At 26.4% G+C, this 20813-nt stretch overlaps 1 protein-coding gene, 1 long non-coding RNA gene and 1 other non-coding gene across 5 annotated transcripts in view; all 3 read left to right on the top strand.

Moving 5' to 3' along the window:
* Positions 1-20813, top strand: part of LOC126894997 (uncharacterized) — a 104383-nt gene that overhangs the window by 29915 nt on the left and 53655 nt on the right. Inside the window, exons 1-5 of one of the 3 annotated variants that reach the window (XM_050666444.1) lie at positions 12120-12333; positions 13166-13207; positions 15669-15831; positions 17419-17649; positions 18234-18437. The exons of the other annotated variants lie outside the window; for them this stretch is intronic. Of the exons in view, the coding sequence (XP_050522401.1) occupies positions 12238-12333; positions 13166-13207; positions 15669-15831; positions 17419-17649; positions 18234-18437 (736 nt within the window). The 5' untranslated portion in view covers positions 12120-12237. Of the gene's footprint in view, positions 1-12119; positions 12334-13165; positions 13208-15668; positions 15832-17418; positions 17650-18233; positions 18438-20813 lie in introns of those variants that run through there. 3 annotated transcript variants of the gene reach the window in all.
* Positions 2991-9659, top strand: LOC126895017 (uncharacterized). Its single transcript, XR_007701573.1, has 2 exons — positions 2991-3151; positions 9068-9659. It is a non-coding gene; the product is annotated as an uncharacterized LOC126895017 (long non-coding RNA).
* Trnad-guc (transfer RNA aspartic acid (anticodon GUC)) lies at positions 14048-14119 on the top strand. Its single transcript has one exon. It is a non-coding gene; the product is annotated as a tRNA-Asp (tRNA).

Below are 20813 nucleotides of genomic sequence, written 5' to 3'. Positions count from 1 at the left end.
TTTGACAGAAAGTATTTAATAGAAATTTTTGGTATTTCCATAGATGATAAATTAATATCAACATTAAAAAAACATTTTAATAAAGTCACACTAGACGAAATTCATCTTATGTTTTTAATAAGGGAGATTGATTCAAGAAACAAAGGCACTATCCCGAGAAATAAAGAAAAAATTATTTTTGAAAAAATGATTTCTTAACAAATGATGAACATAAAGAAAAAAGGAAACACAAGAATAATTCACGAAACCAAATTAATTAACCAGTCTAGCGACTCTTGGTTGATGAACGGTTCACTAAAGGATGTTGTTCACATTGTGATTTTTAATTTAATCGATTCTTCAACAAAGAGTATTTAGTTCACGCTATACTTCCGAAAGATTTACTATAAGATCCATGTTTGTTACAAGATTGTTTTTTTATTATGTTTTCGACCATAAAGTTTTCTTAAGTAGTAGAGAAATATAGAAGTCTATTACAACAGAGTTTGATGCTGTGATAAAGATATATACTTTATAGTACACCAGGTGTTATAAATGACCCCAATGATCACATTATGAACTACTGTTTGCGACAGTATGTTTTGCATGGTTTAATTGCCATACTGACGACTTCATTCTTCTTCCACTTACAGCAATCGGTTATTATCATCATTGTAGATGAGAAGTTATTAATCGAATTGTTTTATTTTATTTTGACGCCATTGTTGCATTATTATCAAGTATTCTACTTCTTTCTTCTGTATGAATAGAGACAAAATCAATGAGTGTTAACCAACCCGCGCGAGTATCACCAAGCGTTGCGTTAACACAGACCGTAGTACGGCTATTTATACACGGCACTAGATTGCCATTTTGCCTCATGCCTGTTTGATCGCTAAAGGGTTCTATGATAGGGATCACCTGAATGGGTAGAAAAAACAATAGTTAAATAACGAATTTAAAAAATATTGAATATATTTAATATCTAGCATAACATGTGTTCTTCAATGAATAATCTTAAAATAAGGTGGCTTAGGGGCGTGTCCTTATTACTCGAATGACCGACAAAGCGATATATGAACAAAATAGAAAATATATTATATTATTTTACAATTAATTCTAATGTAACAAAATCTACATGTAATATTTAGTCATTTATTAGAAATTGTTTTATTTCTTAGTTAGTAGCTCAATTCATTATAAAAAAAAATTGAATGACATTTTTTTTTTTAATTCTAATTACTTTTGAATATATTAAATTAACTTAATGCTTAATTTTTATATTTCTTCTAAAGTATTACACAAGTTTAGCTTTATTGTTTTGCTAGGTAGATTGGGGACACTCGTTTTTTTTATGACATCAATATAATGTTGTTGTTATTATCAATGATACTAAGACACATTGTTGTGAGTCCATAAATACACTAACTGACAATATAAAAAGTATATATATTGATAGTCATAATTGATAATAAACAATCCGTGACTGTGAAAGCGAAATCATAAAAAACCAATTAGCTAATTGTATTTTTAATCCCTTGTGTATTATACATGTATAATAACTCAACAATTTGAAACTTCAAATGTTTATATTTAATAAACGAATAAAGTTATATTAAAAATTCAAATGCCATTTACTATTAAATTAAAAAATTAAACATTTTATTAAATTCAAAATATGTGTTCCCATTTAAAGAAAAACAAAGTTGACACTCTTACAAGGCATAAGGGATGAACTTAAAAAGTATTACAGAGTTAATAATTCAAGAGTAATGTGTAATAAAACATAACTAAAAAAAAAATGATTAAATTATATTTATTCTGTAAGTAATTAAGTAAGTTATGATAAAAAAAAATCATTCTGTATATATATATATATAATACATATAATGAGTAGAATCTTTTGTATGGGAACTTCAACCATCCTATTTATAAAATGTTGCACGTTAAAAATAAAGTAAAATATTCCATTTAATTACTTGAACAACAAAATATTCTTCATCATCTGGAAAATCATCGTCATTTACTATCGATTCATCATCACTAGGTATTGATTCAAAATTTGAAACAATCCATCGTGAGAAAAATGTTCAATATGTATCACACTATTTTTCATTGTGGTATACTGTTGACACCACCTGTAAAATGAGAATAATTAAAATACCCATTCAAAAATTAAATTTATATTATAATATATTAATATTTAAGTACTTTCTTCATCAAATGTAATAGTTTTGCGAGATTCGATTTAAAATCATATACAAATACAAAAAATATATATACAAAAGATTTATTCAAACGTAACAAAAAATTCTAGATGTAAATTTATATCTAGTATCTAAGATATATTTCTTTCCTTGTTTTAGTAAAGATACCCTCGGAACACTAACTCCGATATAAAGATTAACTTGAAAAAAATAGTAATTAGGCTTAAGGTCAATGTTGTGGAGTACGTTATCGTATAGTTTTTTACTATTTTTATTACGATAAGCAAACGATCGGTTTTTTATTCAGCGGAGAAAAACCAGTCTCTTATAAAAGTCTCACAATGCTCATATAACAAAAATGTGTTTTATTCATTTTATAATTAATCGATCTAAGTAGCCTTCTTTTAATTTGAAAATAAGAGAATACAGTCAAAATTCGCAACAAAGTCATTAAAAATAGTAAATGACACAGCATAAAAGGAAGTCAAGTTATGGAGTAATATAATAACAAATTCATTAGAGACGAAGAATAAAAACAGTTTTTATTGCAGGTAAATAATTTAATAACTTTCATTTTGATCTAAATTCAATAAATTCATTTAAATGTTTAAACCATATAAGATTACCAAAAGAAATATTCACAAAGTGATAGAAAAACACTAATATATATATATATATATTAGTAGTCAAATGCTGATCTTAAGCATTGTGTTGTGCGAATTTTAAAATAACATGTTTTCATCGTATATAATACAATTTTTTTCTACTTCATTTTAGTAAATTGTTAAATAGCTGAATTTTTAAATAATTTTACGTAATATGATGTTTAAGTAATACTAATTTTATAAAAAATTTGTGTAGAAGTATTATGTCTACTTTTCATGAAATTTATCTTGTTTTATTATTTTTCTCAAAGTATAATTGATGTATGAAAAATTTCGTTAGTACCTTTATCATAGGCAAAAGTAAGTTCTATAATTAAATTTTTACAAATTTTAACGTTAAGTATAATACTCATCGAGTTAAACTCAACAAAAAAAAAGCTATTCTCAATTGTCATATTTCAATCCCAATGTGACACCAGAACAATAATTAAATAATCACATATATATTAAAGGTTTTTCAAAGAGTATTTCATATTTTTAGGGGTAACGGGGGTCTTTTAAATACTAATGACCGACGAAACGGCATAAATAAAATAGTTACACTCAATTGAAACAAATAATAAATGACATTAAATTTAATATAAAACTCAGCTGAATAAATGAAGTTGTCGATAGTGGTGAGTGGACTGTATGAGATCTTGTGCTAATGGTTTTTTTCATGTTAAATTTTTCCTCGCGAAGAGTACCAATATTTGGATGGGCCAATTAACTTTAACCGCACAAGTTCGAGTTTAAAGTTATCGAGCCAGCAATGTAATTTAGCCACACTTTCAACTGATTAAAGCCAAAGCGAACGTCCCTAGTTGACTCGCGGCTGGTAAAGTTACTGATACTGTTATTGAAATCGGGCATGATGAAATATCCTTGAAATGGAGGGAGGAACGGGTGGTGCTGCATTGTTATCTGAGTTATGATTATCCTTCGATAGTAACTGCTGCATTAGAAGATTATTTTGAGTGACCAGTGTAGCCACTATATTACACAGATCGGCCGCGCTGTTATGAGCGCTAAAGTTAGGGTCTCCTTCGGCTCTATAATGACATTGCGTCTCTGACGTCACTTACTGGTAAAACCGACTGACTCCGTAGCCACATGGACTTTATAACCTCGAATAGTACTTCTCTAACTCAACGAAGCAACGATACAATAAACGGACAATAACCGGCATCGGCTAGCGTTCTACCCCACACCTGAATTTGTAGTGTAAAATATTAATAAAAAAAAACAAAAAAATATATAATTACACATGAAAAGTACCTTCGTAAATATAATTTTAATTTATTAATACGACAATTAAAACAACATTCGATTAAACAGACAAAACAACCGATCACCCAACGCTCCGGCCCAGCACGGCGAAGGGTCAAGCACACACTGACTTAATTATCGACGGCCTTATCGCTATTGTAATAAACCAAAAATAAAAAGACAGAAAAAGAAAAAGAAAAAGAGTGATTAAAGTTAAAGTAGAGAAAGCAGAGCTTAAATTATTATATTATTATATTAAGTTTAAGAAATAGGAAAAGAAATTGGTTGGTACTTAGTAAATTATTATAGTTATTATTTTTATAAGTTTTGTAGATTTTATGTCTTCAATTTTATTTAAATTAATTTTTTTATTAATTATTTATCTCATTAATTATTAATGGTCTATCACGAAATAAATTGTTGGAGGTTCGAAAGCATAGGTTAAATTGTACTTACCTTACGTCCTATGTAATACAATATTATTCCAAGTAATCCAGTGTTGATTTCCGCGTTAAACGTACTACGGTATACGATTTACACTATACGTTATATAGTCTATATAATTACTTACAAAAAACGATTCAAGACTTTAAATAATATGATTTAATTACACAAAGTCTACAATTAGTCTTGCCTGTGAATGATTCTAAACACTCTGCGCGATGTTTGTTAAAACAAAGACATTAGTAACGAGACTAGCTACCCAAAAAGAAAAGATCACAATATATTTATATTATTATATAAAATTTGAAGTTGGGTTAGATTTATTGTTAAAATAAAATAATTTTTAAAAAAAGTTTAATATTTAAAATATTATTAGACGTTTATTTCCACAGTAATAAAATAAAACATTATTATTTAATGAACAAATTAAATTAAATTAAAAGATTCACCAAAATAAAATTCATCTTAAAATCTCTAAGTGTCATTTAGTTTTAAAGAAAAATATTCTAAGCCCAAATTAATTTAAAAATCGACTAAGTCCCGGAGAGTGAAATCTTGAGTAAAACATCGTAGATTTTGTGTATTTTAAAATCGTCAAAAGAACTGGTTTAAATAGGGAAAAATGGCCTTTTATAGTCTGAAGGGGGTAGCCCAACGATCTCTACCGTGATCCTAGAAGCTGAGGCTTTGTATTCTAATTGGTTAATTAAAATGGGGTCCCTGCGTGTAGGCGTTACTAAATAATTTCTACAAGAGGGAGATTTTATCGCATAATTAATGGGTATTTTGTATTTTAAATAAGAGAACCCTGTTTTGGTGATCTTGTATAATCATAATATGTGACATACATGTACAAATGATAACATCATATTATATGTTAATATTATATGTAATAATATAATATTACACTATTTTGACAATTACACAGAATACTACAATAAATTGACACAGCCACAGTGTTATGACACTCCGCGATCGTGACAGCTCTTTCTCAGCCTCCGCTCCACTATAAACCGGTCCGTTACACCCACGCGATATTGTTGAGGTTTAAAGTCCAACTAATGGCCAGCATCGAATACTCGCCACAATAATACATTTAGCTGTCACCCTTCTGACAACATGAAAATCAGTTTTCTGTTCATCCGGATTATTCATGCCCTCGACGCACCATAACGACCGTGAGATCATCTTTTTATTATTTAATATCGATCTCTGATGTCACGTGCTCAGTGTTTTCATTTATTTTTTACCTACTATAATATTAACACAAAAATTTTAAGATATTTTTAAATAAGCCGCATGACGTGCTCAACCACAACCTTTAGTGTCGCCTATTTTTTTTTCATTTTATTATTATCCACTCACTAACACCGAACCAATTGCGTATCAAAATATTAAAAATATATTTTATAGACNTCACTAACACCGAACCAATTGCGTGTCAAAATATTAAAATATATTTTATAGATTTAAATAAATTTTAAAGCTGATAAAATAAAAATTTCATCATCGAAAACAATGTATCATAAAAAATCATGCCATTAAAATCAATAATATTTTAACTAAAATTAAATAGATGTATTTTTTTTTTTTTAATTTACAAATTATAATTTGAATAATTTAACCATACCATACCATAATTAATATAATTCAAAATTTCCTAACATCCGAATGATATTTTTAATCATCATGTTATTTTAAACACAGATATTGTAATATTGACATTAATAATCGAAAATTCACATAAAAATTTGACAATTTTATTACTACTTATTCTAATTTCCCCTAATATCGTGAGCGTTAAAAACTTCCAGTACACATATGCAAAACTTCAAACATTACTTTTAAGTGTACAAGAATATGGCTTATTATTAAAAATTTTATCAAATTTTAAAAAGCCGAATATTTATCTTCTTCAGTTTAAAAAATATAGTTTTGTTTTTGAATATATAAATCAAGCAATGAATATTTTTTTGATAATTATTCTAATGCACACATCCGCTTTTATAAATGGCGTCTATGCCTTTTTTTGCAAAACGACATAATTATGTTGTTTTACGACGCAAGGGTTTAACCTTGAAACTGAAAACATAAAAGAATTTGTTTGCAATAGCTAAAGAAAAATATCACAAATAAACAGTATTTGTAGTTTTAAGTCGTATTAAGAGAGTATTATTATTGAACAAAAATGGAATAGTTAAGTTGTTTTTTCGTTATTTGTACATGTAATTGCCATTTATAAAATACTTTGAAAATATTAGAAATTTTAATAAATTATTACATTTTAATCATCTACATGGAGAATATGGGCTTAGTAACTTTATGATTTATAAAATAGGAATTTGTATTCAACTTATGAGGACAATGTCTTCGACTAGATACGATTTGTGATCTTTTAACGTATCATTGAAAGATATTGGTTCGGTGACAGACACAAAGAATAAAAAAACGCATCATAGTAAATTTAATACCTTGTCAGCTTTGCATCACAGCTAACATCATTGACTCTATGTCTAATACAGAACGTGTCTAATACATGTCTAATTAGAAGTAACTAATATACTTTTATTGATGAAATATTCTTGGCTTAAAAATTAGTATTCATGGATCATTAAAACTAAAATATAGAAAATGAAAATTTTGAGTTGAGTTCTAACTATTGTAGCCGATATGTATCACATTTATTCAAATATAATGATTTTAATTTATATGTTAAATAAATCTTTGTAATTTTTCGATTCCATTTCCATCATAATATTACCATTTTGATAGGGAGTCCATGTGAAAATGATACGAAATAAATGTAAGTCACACAATATTTTACCCAAGTAGCATTATTTTGGTTCACGATCGGTTCAAACGACATATGAGTGCTGGGAGAGTTCAATGTTCAATAATGAACCGTGTAATATTTTATAAGTTCTAGGAAAGTTCAGTGTTCAATAATGAACCGAACAATTTTTATTAAGTGCTCAATGTTCAAAATAATCGTACGGATTCACCAAAATTCTTTCATTTCAATGAAAGAATCGTTATAATGGTTATAGCCGTTCAAATAGTTTAATTCACTTATATTGTTATTAGACATATTATCCCTTGATTAGTAAATTAATAAAAAAACTTTAAAATAATAGTCATAAAATATTTTTATTGAGACTATAGCGCGAATTTAACGTACGAACTTTTGGCGGAATAACCAGACTTGTCATTAACCGTTGACCAACAGTTTTAGTTCGCGCGATTTTTATTTGTTATTTAATTTTTACTGTGACATTTTTTCAAAACATCAACCATTGTTTTAATCTTTTTACAAATTATGTTTTTGAGACATTCGCTATTTTCACAGTGACTAAATAACTTTTCAAGACNATTTTCACAGTGACTAAATAACTCTTCAAGACTGCTCTTTTTCCCTGTTCACTCTCACATAAATATTTAATTTAAATAAATAAAATGTAAGTACATTTAATTTAAGTTTAGGAGTAAAATAATAAATAGTTATTTGAATTCATTTTAATAATAGCATATATTATTTTTTTTAAAGATAATCATATTTTAGTAACTACATTTATTGTAATTGTAAAAGATACATGTGGTAAATTATTGTTACAAACAATGAGAACAATAGAAACCCGTTTCCTGACTTACTGAACACTCTATATATTAAATTTTTGCATTTTGTATTATGATTAATTATAATTATAATACAAAATTATTTATTTTAAAAAAGTACTATCGTTAATTATGTTGTTATTATGTTATTAACGGACACCTCAAGATTTTCCATGAGCTTAAAATGTTGAACTATTTTAAACATTCATCATTGTCGTTATCATCATATCCTTAGCATTTATCCCAACTATTTGGGGTCGGCTCTAGCTTATTTTAAATCGGCTTATTTATTGATTTTTATTCATACATGTGATACAAATTACTTCTGTATTTCAATATTTAAAATGGTGCATTATATATTTCTCAACATTGTATACTTTGAAATACCATCTCTTAAAAAGCTGTCGATTTTTAATGAAAATCCCTCCATTGTGCTACTGAATAATTTAAATTTTTCAAACATTTTAAGTTAAAAAGAATTACATCTATTTGAATGAGAATTATATTTTAATATCTAAAATTTTAAATAAATGAAAAGTATTAAGTTTAAGGTTTTCACCGTTTAACAATTAACAAGGTTTTACGTTAAACAAGATTTTCATTAGATTGATTTTTGTAATTATTTGTAACCTTTATACTATTAAATTAACAAGATTTTTATACAAATCAGCTAATAAAGAGCACATATTAATCTATGAGGGACAGACTTACATATAACCTAAGTAATTTTAAGATATAAATAAAAATATTCACAGTATTTTCCCTTAAACAAAAAACAAATCTATATACCTAGGTCATCTAAAATATTATCATTAATTTTTGAACCCAATTTTTAAAACTCAATTTTTATATTTGTATATTCTATACAAATATTTTTACTAGTTATTTTATGTACTAATGTTTATTTTTTAGATGCTATGTCTGGCCAAATCATAATACCTGAACACGAAAGAACATTTAACAAAATAATATTTTTAAGCATTCTGGCAATAATAAAGCATCACACCAATAAAATCGTATTGTTTTTTTGTTATTCAATTACATTTTATTTTTTTGTAAATGATTTTTTAAATTTATTTACTTAGATTGTTTCACAGTTTTTTTTATTAATAAGTTCAAACAAAATATAGCATTTTAGGAATCAAAATAAAAACAGTAAAAAAAAAAAACATGGCAATCTTATGCCATTTTATTGTATGCTACTTATGTGTATTACTCCTTCTGTTGTACTTATGACAATGATTTTCTTTTATTCCATTTTATGGAAATTAAATTAAAATTACTAATTGTTTTTATAACCACAGTAATATTTTTTAATATATCAACTATTGCAATTTCACAATTTTTTGTACCAATATTAACTATATATTCCTTGTCTAAATTCTATAATACCTTAGTGATTAACTTATTATGATAAAATATTTTTATTGGATTTTTTTGATAAATATTGTACAACATTAAATCAAACCGAGTTACAGTAAATAAATTGCTGACATCACTAACATCATTATTTTTATTTAAAATTATCTATTGTTATTAATTTATATTAATTATAATCAAATTGTATGAATGAATTGTTTACTAGTTATCATTTAATATAAAATAAACCTAAAATTCGTAGGTTAACTATTTTACTTTTTATATATACATATAATATATTTTATTTTATTTTATACATTGTGTATATAGTGATACAATTTATTATTTTAAAATTATAAAATGTTTGAATATTTACAAAACCTATAAATTTAATTTTAAATACCGTAACTGCTAATGAACTAATGAACGGTTATTGAAATGTTATCGAGCGTTTTATAGTTGTACCGAGGAACGGTCTTTGCACTCTTACTGAAATTTTGTGGAACTCAGTTCACCCCATGTTAAAATCCGTATTCAAATCTCATTTTGAACCGTGCTGTGAACGGGTTTTGAACTGAGTTCAGCACCGTTGTTACTATATTAAATGAACCCGGTATGAACTCGAATTGCTACTCGAGTATGATTGAAAATTGGCGTAGAACCGTTTATTCTAATTTGTAAACGAGTACAGCGCACAAAAAAGGAAATACAAGATTAATTTGCGATATCAAATTAATTAACCAGTTTCCAATAGCGTAGTTTATTAACAAGTTGCTGAAAAAAATCAGCGAGCCCTTGAACGATGCGCGTGACAAGGTGTCACGAATGTGACCAACGTATTCTTGTGGGCGAAGTCGGCACTTACCGGACTTTGTACCATTAGGTTTGTCATGCGGTGTAGATCAATCAAATTACCATATACACGAAGTGATGTGATTGGTTAGGAAGGTGGTGCTCCGTTTAATTTCATTACTAATTGTAATTTTAAAACTTATCTTTGAAAAAATGAATTTTTTTACTTCATAATTAGTTAAAACATCGAATGACTAAATTTGATACATAAAAGCTGTTAGTAATATTATTTAATTACAAATATAACAGTTACAGTATAACATTATATTTCGCTCCGAATGAGCGATATATTTGAAAAAGTGATAAAGTAATTGTCGGTCAGAAAAGTAATCAAAATTGATAATTATTTATGTGGAAAAATTATTCTAGAAGTTTCTAGAATCAAGTGCCTTTTCTCAAGAATCGCGCTGTATATACAAAGTGATCGGTTTATCATAAACCACTCGATTACTCTCGAAATGAATACTGACACGGCCCGCGTCGCTTCGTTATACACGATGCCCCGCGACTCGTGCCACCTTTATCAGCCCTATTTTATGAGTATTTGACTGACCAACACCGCGTGTTATACGCTACGGTGCAAAGTCCAGCAAATGCCGCACGGCCGACGACGAACCGCCGCAAATGGTGCGAGAGTCTTCCTCCCTTTGTGAGAGCGACAACGTCGACCAACCGATCCGGACCAACGCACCGTCGCCATCAATGCTGCTAACCTTTTGTCGCCTACAACGCTGCTAACCTTTTGTCGCCTACAACGCTGCTAACCTTTTGTCGCCCGAGGATCACGCCGGACATCGCGTCGTCGACGCCAGCGAAAATGCCGCGATATTATGCGAAGATTTTTATTATTGTGTTTATCTTTTCGGTTTGTTTTATTTTTTGTTAAAATAACCTGTTGTCGCTCATTTAACAAACGGCCCTCATAACCAGTGTCGACCACATTTTTGCGACGTAAGTCGTGTCAATACAATATTGAAAAAAAAAATTATAAATAAAATAATTCGACAATTGTTTTTCTAGTATTGTATTTATTTTGTGAGTAATCTAGTGGTTTATGATAAACCGATCACTTTGCATTTATAAATATATAATTATTAATTGTTTTAATATTTTTTCGTTACACTGAAATTGACGTATTAGTTATTGTGCAAACAAATTATTCTGCCTGCCATAAAATAAACATTACAATGATAAATTGTACATTTGCTTAAATTTTAAATTAGTATTTATATTTATTTAAAAAAAAAAATACTTTTATATTATATTTTATTTTTTTCAAGTATCAATGAATAAATTTTACCTGCCATAATGTATAAATAATATTGACCAAATGTCAATCGTATATTTATTATAATATATTACCAAAACTTTTTATATTTTACTCATTTTAGTAGGGGGTGCGATCGTTTCTTCGTCCAAACCGAGATCCGCCGCTGTTATTACATTTAATTATTGAGCATATTTAAATTTTACTCATTTTAATTATTAATTATTCTCTTTTTTTTTTTTGTTACACTTATCATAACATATAACTTTTTTTGCAAAATCTTTTACAGTTTGGCGTAGAAAAACAATACAATTATAAATTGTACACTTGTTTAAATTTTAAATGACTATTTTAATTTATTTTAAAAAAATCAATTGTTTTATCATATATTTTATTTTATTCGAGAATGAATGAATTTACTTGCAATAATATAAAAATAATTTTTATTGACACATAATATATGTATAAAAGACAATTGATTAATTTGTTTTAACGCATTTTAGATTTTTCTAAATAGTCTGAATTGTTCTATATAAATTAAGTTCATTTGATAATAAATATTATTTTTCACGTTTAACTCACTTATAAGTAATCATAATTAAAAATGAATTTCTATTTTTGTTTTGGAATATTACTTTCTTTTATGTGTTTAATTACCATACCTACGTTTTCAACTGGAATGTCCTCCTCCAGAAACAATGTGCGAAAACAAGTTTTTATAGTTATTATTATCATTTTGTAAATTTATTACTATTATTTAGTGGCGTGGTAGCCTTCTTTATATGCATAATAATTATTGGCAATCTACTTATAAATTTATAAGCGGATGATATTATAATATTCCAAGTATATTATATTTTATAAGTAAAATAAACTTGGAACAGTTAATCACTATATAAATATGGTTCATATCAAACTCCCTCACGTAACGACATTTCCCTATTTTGAGTTCATTATTTTCCGCAAAATATTGAATTCGTGAAATAACAATTTCCCTTTCGATAATTTCAAAATCTCTAGTTGTAGTCGCTAAACAATTTAAATTAATTTTTTGAAAAAAAGAGTGAACTTGTGTCGAAACGTAATTTAATTTAAGTCGCATTGTCGCTATAAATATAATAAGTATATAAAATTGTATGTATAATTTATACTGATACTATTTATCTTGTATACTATACAAAAGTTCATAAAACATTAGTAAAAAAAAGATCAGTAAAAACTTAAATATACCTCCATCTTAGTATAAATTTTTATGTAGTAATGTGAGTTTGATATGAAAATATTTAGTTTTTAATATCTATAACATTTTTTAACAATAATATTTACAACTAAAATAATTGTTTTGCGGAATGATAAATTAATAGAAGATATTTTTAATCCATTAAATGAGGTAAAGTGCCACAGATATTAAGAAAAAAATTGTTAGTTAAATTTTTTTTAAATGTAATTTCGTAAAGAAAAGCAGTATGAATACATTTTTAAATTTCACTACCTAAGAATTAACAATGTATTTATTTTTTTTTTTTTTTTAGTATGATGATTTAATAAAGTTAATTTTCAATCCAATAAATGAGGTGATGTATAGAATTAATCGAAATTAAGAAAAACATTTTTAAAAATAATTTTTTATTTATTTGCAAAAAAGAATATAAATTAATAATTTTTTTCATTTCATTACTTAAAAAAATTCTTCATCTCATAAATTAATGAAATAATGATTTAATGGACAATTCAAGGGCACAATGTGAAGAATTCTCTTAGACTGTTTTAGGGTGTTAACTTTATTTTATTAAAAGAGAACGTATATATTCGAATAGCTAATAAAATAAAGTATTATAAAACTAAAAGAATAACTGTTGGTTGGGTTGTAAAATAAAATAAAATTTAAACGAGTAGTAGAATAACGTACAGATAATTGACGCGCTTTTATTTACAAAATATTACTGTAAGCTGTCATTTGTTTGTACAGTCTCCAAACCTAAATTAATTTTATAAAACTACATGGTAATTGTCTGAGAAATGTAAAATTTTATAGATTAATTATTTCATTAAAAAAAAAATTTTTTTTGTAAAAGTACATAATGATATCAGTGGCGTTCACAGAAATTAAATTTGTTTTTTTTATTTAATTTGACACGGTACCGTGTTTCCCTCAGCCGCACATCACGTTATCAACCTATATGAAAGTGTATCGGGATCTGAATCATAAGTGCACGGTGGCCTAGTGGTAAGGTTTGTCTATACGACGCCTTAGGTCGCGGGTTCTATTCCCGTACCGTGCCTCTTTTTTTCACATGATTTCCGGTACACTTTCTATAACCAGCCGTCAATCCCCGGCGGCCGTGTTATCTGGCGCCCAACGTGGGGCTCGAACCCACGACCCCGAGATTAAGAGTCTCGTTCTCTTAATCTCGTCCTCGGTAGTATAGTGGTAAGTATCCCCGCCTGTCATGCGGGAGACCGGGGTTCGATTCCCCGCCGGGGAGCCAGTTGATGCGATAAAGTAGGTGATGAACNGATTCCCCGCCGGGGAGCCAGTTGATGCGATAAAGTAGGTGATGAACCAAAATAAATAAAGCTAACTGGTTTTCTAAGTGGCGTCAAGCCGTTTAATAAGAAAAATAAGAATCGTAACACAGGAAAAATGATACTATATAAGAAACCGTCGACAAAATAACAAAGATGACCGAATTTGCGGTGGCGATTGAGTTGAATTCGCGGACGATGCAACCGATGTGATAGGTGTCACGAAGATGACTGACTGCACGTATAATTGCGGCGGGGTATACGNTTACCCTCACAGTCAAATTTTCAACCCTCTTGCGGCACCTGAAGATATAAAAAAATTTTTTTTTTTTTTTATCTCCCATAATCAGGAGACTAAACTGCAACTTTTTTTTTCTATTAGAATTCAATTATCAACATTTTCAATATTTCGTTCCACCCTATTGTACAGTCTCCAAACCTAAATTTATTTTATAAAACTACATGGTAATTGTCTGAAAAATCTAAAATTTTATAGATTATTATTTCATTCAAAAAAAAATGTTTTTTGAAAAAGTACATATTGATATCAGTGGCGTACACAGAAATAAAATTTGTTTTTTTTATTTAATTTAAAGAAAATTAGATGTGACACTGCCCATATTGTGATCGCTTACAAAAATTCCTGTTTTCGATTACTTTATTGTGGAAATATTTATAGTATGATATGATTATTTGTATTGTTATTACTTATTGTTTATGGTTCAAAATTGTCACTTAGCTTATAAATTTTGGGGGGTTTTCAATCCCCAAAACCCCCCTCTTGTGTACGCTATTGATGGATCTTCTCTTGGTATACGGTGGNGGGGGTTTTCAATCCCCAAAACCCCCCTCTTGTGTACGCTATTGATGGATCTTCTCTTGGTATACGGTGGTAAAGTTGTATATAAACTAAATTCATTTAATAATAACAATTATTTTTCACATATAACTAATATATATTCAAAAGAGTAAACTTTTTCTAAACCAATTGTGTAGTGTTAACTCAAATTATTAAAAAAAAAATTTATTAAATTTATTTTAACTGAAATTTTTTTTTCTGTGGGCTTTTCATTAAATTTACAAAAATAGATTCATTTTGATCATTATTTTTTAAAAACACTTTTAGTTGTTTTTAAATGCAGAAAATAAATGGGGAAACACCATTTTGACGGTTGTGTAGATTTTATATATTTTAAAAAAGTTATTTAAATTAAGGGGAATTTTTCATATTTTACGCATTGGTAACTTCAACTAGATTAAAATCGAGTTCTTTCGACTTGCATATAGCAAAATGGGTCAATATGAGCCTAGAATTTTTATTGACAGATATAAAAAATTGCGCACATCATGGTAAAACCAATGTTTTGTCGGCTGCGCATCAATGTTATAATTACTTAAGATATTATCTTAAATTCGTTTTATAATTTATTATTTGATATTAGTTATTATTTTATTTTAATTTAATTATTTTAATAAGCCAGAAAATAATTTAGCATCCATTATTATTAGGAAAATTTACCCATAACAATTTTCGTCATACAATATTTTATGGATAAATGTTTCAATATTTCTGTTGAAAACGGTGAAATTATACTCGAAAGAAAAAAAGATATTGTATTTAAACAATTGTTTAATTTGTCAGAAGAAATAGAAGATTTTAATAGTATTTCAGGTAATTGAGATTATTTTTAACTTGTGTTTATACGATATAGAAATATGACAACACTAATCAATTTCAATATAATTGATATTTTGCTGTAATTTCTTTAATAATTATACATAGACTACGTTTAAATCATACTATTTATTATTTGTTTTTAATAATTATAAAAAAATGAAAACATTTTTTTATATTTAGATTTTTACAATATTTAAGAACAGCTAATTTTTTCATTAAAATTTTAAGGCAAACACTTTTTGAGTTACAAGCATTTTAATACACACAGTGGATATGTGTTGTAATATGAATTTTAAATATATACTTGAATGAGCTATTTCCACCCGCACTATATACTTACTAAATGTATTAAAATACAAGTAGCTCAATAACTACTCATCCTTAATTGTTATCGACCCATTAAACATTTTCGAAAAATTNCTACTCATCCTTAATTGTTATCGACCCATTAAACATTTTCGAAAAATGATTAAATTTTATTAATATGGTATAAGAATGTATAAATTATTTTTTTAAAAATTACATCTAAATGATAATGTAATCAAAAGTTATAAGAATTTTCATTTAGATCTGTTCAACTAGTTATACTAATTATATGAATAAAAGTATTTTACGACTTACTAGAATATTAGAAGCACTTGGTATATTTATTATATGTATATCAATTTTGAATAAAAATTGTATTTTATAAATTTATATAAACGCTAGACTATACAATGTTATTATAATTGTATGGATTAAAAGTTATAATAAAATAGTATTAATTAAAGTTGCTGATTAATATTTGATAACAGTAATTTTAATTTCACAGTTCAATTGTCAACACGTATGCATATAGAATTTTCTGGTTCTTAATTCATTTTTAAAATCAAAAGTTCTATTTAGAAAACAACTAATCTTTATATTTATTTCTATATGTATAGAAACTTGTGATTCTCTATATTTCATTAAATAATTACTTAAATTAATTCATTTTTACAGAAAATTATAAAAGGCTAAATAATTTTAAATAATAATCAAACATATCCACTTTTGAAAAAACTTAACAGAACTTTTTAGTTTTCATTTTTTGAGTCGAATAATTTAATATATTTATCAGATATTTTAATGAATTCTAAAAAATAGAACATTTTTAGTTTACCATGAGTAATGTTTTTCTATAATTGTATACAGTCAAAAAATGCATTTATTGTTATTTAACATAGTATGGTTATGAGTGATAAAATGACTTTTTAGTGTAGTTTTGAAGTAGTTATTTGAAAATTAAAAGGAATTAGAATTATTATATTTCATTTCAATGAAGAATGAGCAATAAAAGTTTTAATTGGTTAATAATCAATATCTAATTAAGGTTGTCACACTTTAATGTTATAAATTTTAAAAATGTACAAATAATCTATAAAAAAAATTTTTCCTTCGTGAATTAATTTAAAATTAGTAAAAAATTGAAAATAAGTCTTATATCAACAGGATGACCAAAAAGTTAGATATTGAGTTTTTAGTATAATTATTCGTAGATTTTTTAAAAAGCGAAATAGTGTTAGTTTATGCTCTATTTAACAGAAATGTTTACTTTTTTAGACGATAAATTATCATCAGAATTTAAAATAATATTTGAAAGTTTCATGTTAAGCGAACAAGACTTCAATGAATTTTTCCAAATTAATGATATAAATAAAAACGGCACTGTCAAAAAAGAAGAAGCATATGACATTTTTTTAAATAACGTATTGCTTTGTATGTTACTTAAAGAAGACATTAATAAGATATTCACAAAATATACAAAAAATGAAAATCAATTTAAATACAAAAGTAATTATCATAACTTTATTTAAAATGTATTAAAATATACAGTATAATTATAATTACACTGTAAATTTTTTTTTAAATTATTATTGATTATTAAATAATTTTTGAATACAAAAGTTAATTAAAGTAAATAAAGTAAGTAAATAATTTTAAATAATAACCAACGATGTCACTTTTGTAAAAACTTAATGTAAAACCTTTTAGTTTTAAATACTGCAATTGTTTTTCTTATTCCCACCCGATGTGTAGTAATATTGAGTTATGCAGCGTATAACTTATTAAAGTTTATACTTTATTGTTAGAAATACTCTAACATCTTTTGATTCAATATAATTTAATGTATTTAAATAAATTCTAAAAATAAAATTTTTATTTTTCTATAAAAAATTTTCATATCATAATAATAGGCAATGAAAAAATTGTTTATTTTTATTCAACATAATATAAAGTTTTGTATGAGAAAATTGGAAATAAGTCCTATTTTAAACGGATGATTTAAATATTGGATTTTTATTTTTTTTCTAATTATTTGTTCAGAAGCGAAATACTATTTCTTTATAAAACAGAAATTGTTGGCATTTCCTTAGGTTATGCAATTATGACAGATTTTCTAAAATTGTCTAATTCAGAAGAAGACAAAAATTATATTGAGTCCGCCTTAAAAAATTCGAATGAGAGTATTTCTAAAGAAGAAGCAGGTAGAATTTTTTTCAAAAGTCCATTGTTTAGAAATCGCATTAACAACATAATCACAAAGTATACAAATGATCAAAATCAATGTAATTACAAAGGTAATCATTATAACATTTTTTAAATTAATAAAAATATTTATACAATTTTTTAACAATTCCAATTTATGTTTATTTTAAGCCGTTTGATTATTGTGTTAAATAATTTTTTTCCTGAAAATTAATAATTTATATATAATAAAAATTGATCAATAATATTTTAAATATATTTTTAATTTTAAAAAATAATTTATAATTAAAATTAATTTAAAAAGGCATTTTTATGATGTTTTTATTAGAAAAAAGGACAAGAAGTATTTATTATTACATTAATTTTTATTTTTATATAGTGAATCAAAAAGATGTATGGTTGTATTATATGAACATAAGAATAATTGAGTTAATTTGTATTTATTGAATTACATGATATAATAAAATTTTCTCTGAGGGTATGAGTACAAGGGTCTTATGAGAAGATGTAAAATATAGAAAAACAAAGTGATGTTTGATAATTTATTAATATAATAATAATTTGACATAGAAATTATTGTGATTAATTATCACACTACCAATAACGCTACACGTACTAGTAGTTATCTCAGCTTGTGCTAAGTCGTGTCAATAAATTCCTCGAGTTGTATAGAAACCACAAGTTGTTTCTCTATCATTGCAAAAGAGTCTTTAATTCTATTGTCCACACAGGTAACTCACTCAAAAATTGGATGAGACTGGTTAACTTCGTACAAACGTTATCGATTTTATTTATTTAAACAATACTATATTTTAGTGATCACTTAATTTTTCTGATTCTCTATTTAATTTATGTACTCATTATACTTAACTCTAAACCTTATAAATCTTCTGAGAAATATAAGTTTACTTTCGTGATGTTGGAAGCAAGGTTTATAATATGTATACTTTGACTTTTTTTTGAGTTTATAATGTATGTAAAGGCCCTTTTTGCAATTGTTGAAAGATCATAAAGTGAACAACAAGTGAGACCAGGTGACAGTTTTTGTGCACTTTTATATTAAATTTAATTTATCTATATGTGCATGAAGTGTCATGGCCTATTACTATTATCTCTTAATTACTCGATTGTGTTAGTTATCACATATTATTTTACTTAAAATATATGATTTATCACAACTAAAGAATTCCTTACATTAGATTTTTATATATATATACATTTACAATACATTTTTCTCAGAATAGTTTAATAGATTGACATGTATAATATATATTTAATTTGATGACTAATGGAAAATGATATATAGATTATCGAATAATGAGTGGTGTATATATTATAACATTTAACACTATTTGACTAATGTAAACGTTTTCAAACATACTAATCCGTTTTTTTGATGATAATATTTGAATATCGTATTACTAAATACTTAATAATTTTTCCTTAAGAATATTACAAATATGAACCATTGTTATTATATATTAATTAAAGTCTGTATACTGGATTAACCATGCGTATGTATTTAAGCATGTAGGGATGACCTGGGTAAGTTGGAAAGTCAGGAGTACATTATAATGGACGGTGATTCTTACTAGTTAACAATAGCCACATGATTTCTCTTAAATTAATAATTATATTAAGAAATCAATTTTTGGTATTTTTAGTTTCATATATTTCTTGATTTATCAGTTATTAATTACTTTTTTAATCCATCCCTTATAACTTATGAGCGTGTCAACTTTATTTAATTAAATAGCAACTTTATATTTAGATAATTTATGAAAAAAAAAAAATGATCTATCTAGAAAATTGACTGGTCTGACTTGTATTTTGGAAGATATTACCATTTATAAATATAATGTATAATCGACCGCCCGGTTTATACTTCGGGTTAGGTGCAATTATGTGCGCGGTTTTTTGTAAAATAAAGGCGGTCTGTATAATAAATTGAAAATAGTACTTACACTAGCAGAAAATAAAATAGTAAGGCATATGTATTAAAATATAAACAAATAAAAATTATTATATAATCGGTAATGGCGGAGATCACTAAATGATACAAGGCACAACATATGAAAAAACAATATAATTATATAGGAACAATCACCAATTCATTTATTTATATCTATCTATCGACTTTGATGGCTGGCGATTCACAGAATGGCAGAATGAATTACAGTATCGATATTAATGGACGGATCTTGTCTGCTATTTAATCGACCAATGTAGTGTGGCGAATTGTATACACGATATGCACATGGGCGTGGAATCAATAAAACCCAGCGAATCACAATGGTGATTAGTCAATAGAAACGACTATGGCCTAAGATGAACCATAGACCACATAGCAAGGGCTAACAATGTTGACGAAAATAAATATAATAAAACGCTCAGTAAACCTTTACTCGTCCCGGTGGGTAGCGCAATCAAATCACTACTGTGCGCGGTAGTGCAAGCAGTGTTGCCAG

The sequence above is a fragment of the Daktulosphaira vitifoliae genome, unplaced genomic scaffold, assembly GCF_025091365.1.
Source record: "Daktulosphaira vitifoliae isolate Bord-2020 unplaced genomic scaffold, ASM2509136v1 Scaffold_1, whole genome shotgun sequence".
Taxonomy (NCBI): domain Eukaryota; kingdom Metazoa; phylum Arthropoda; class Insecta; order Hemiptera; family Phylloxeridae; genus Daktulosphaira; species Daktulosphaira vitifoliae.
Note: the sequence above shows the minus strand (reverse complement) of the source record. Positions and strands in the feature narration are given on the sequence as shown.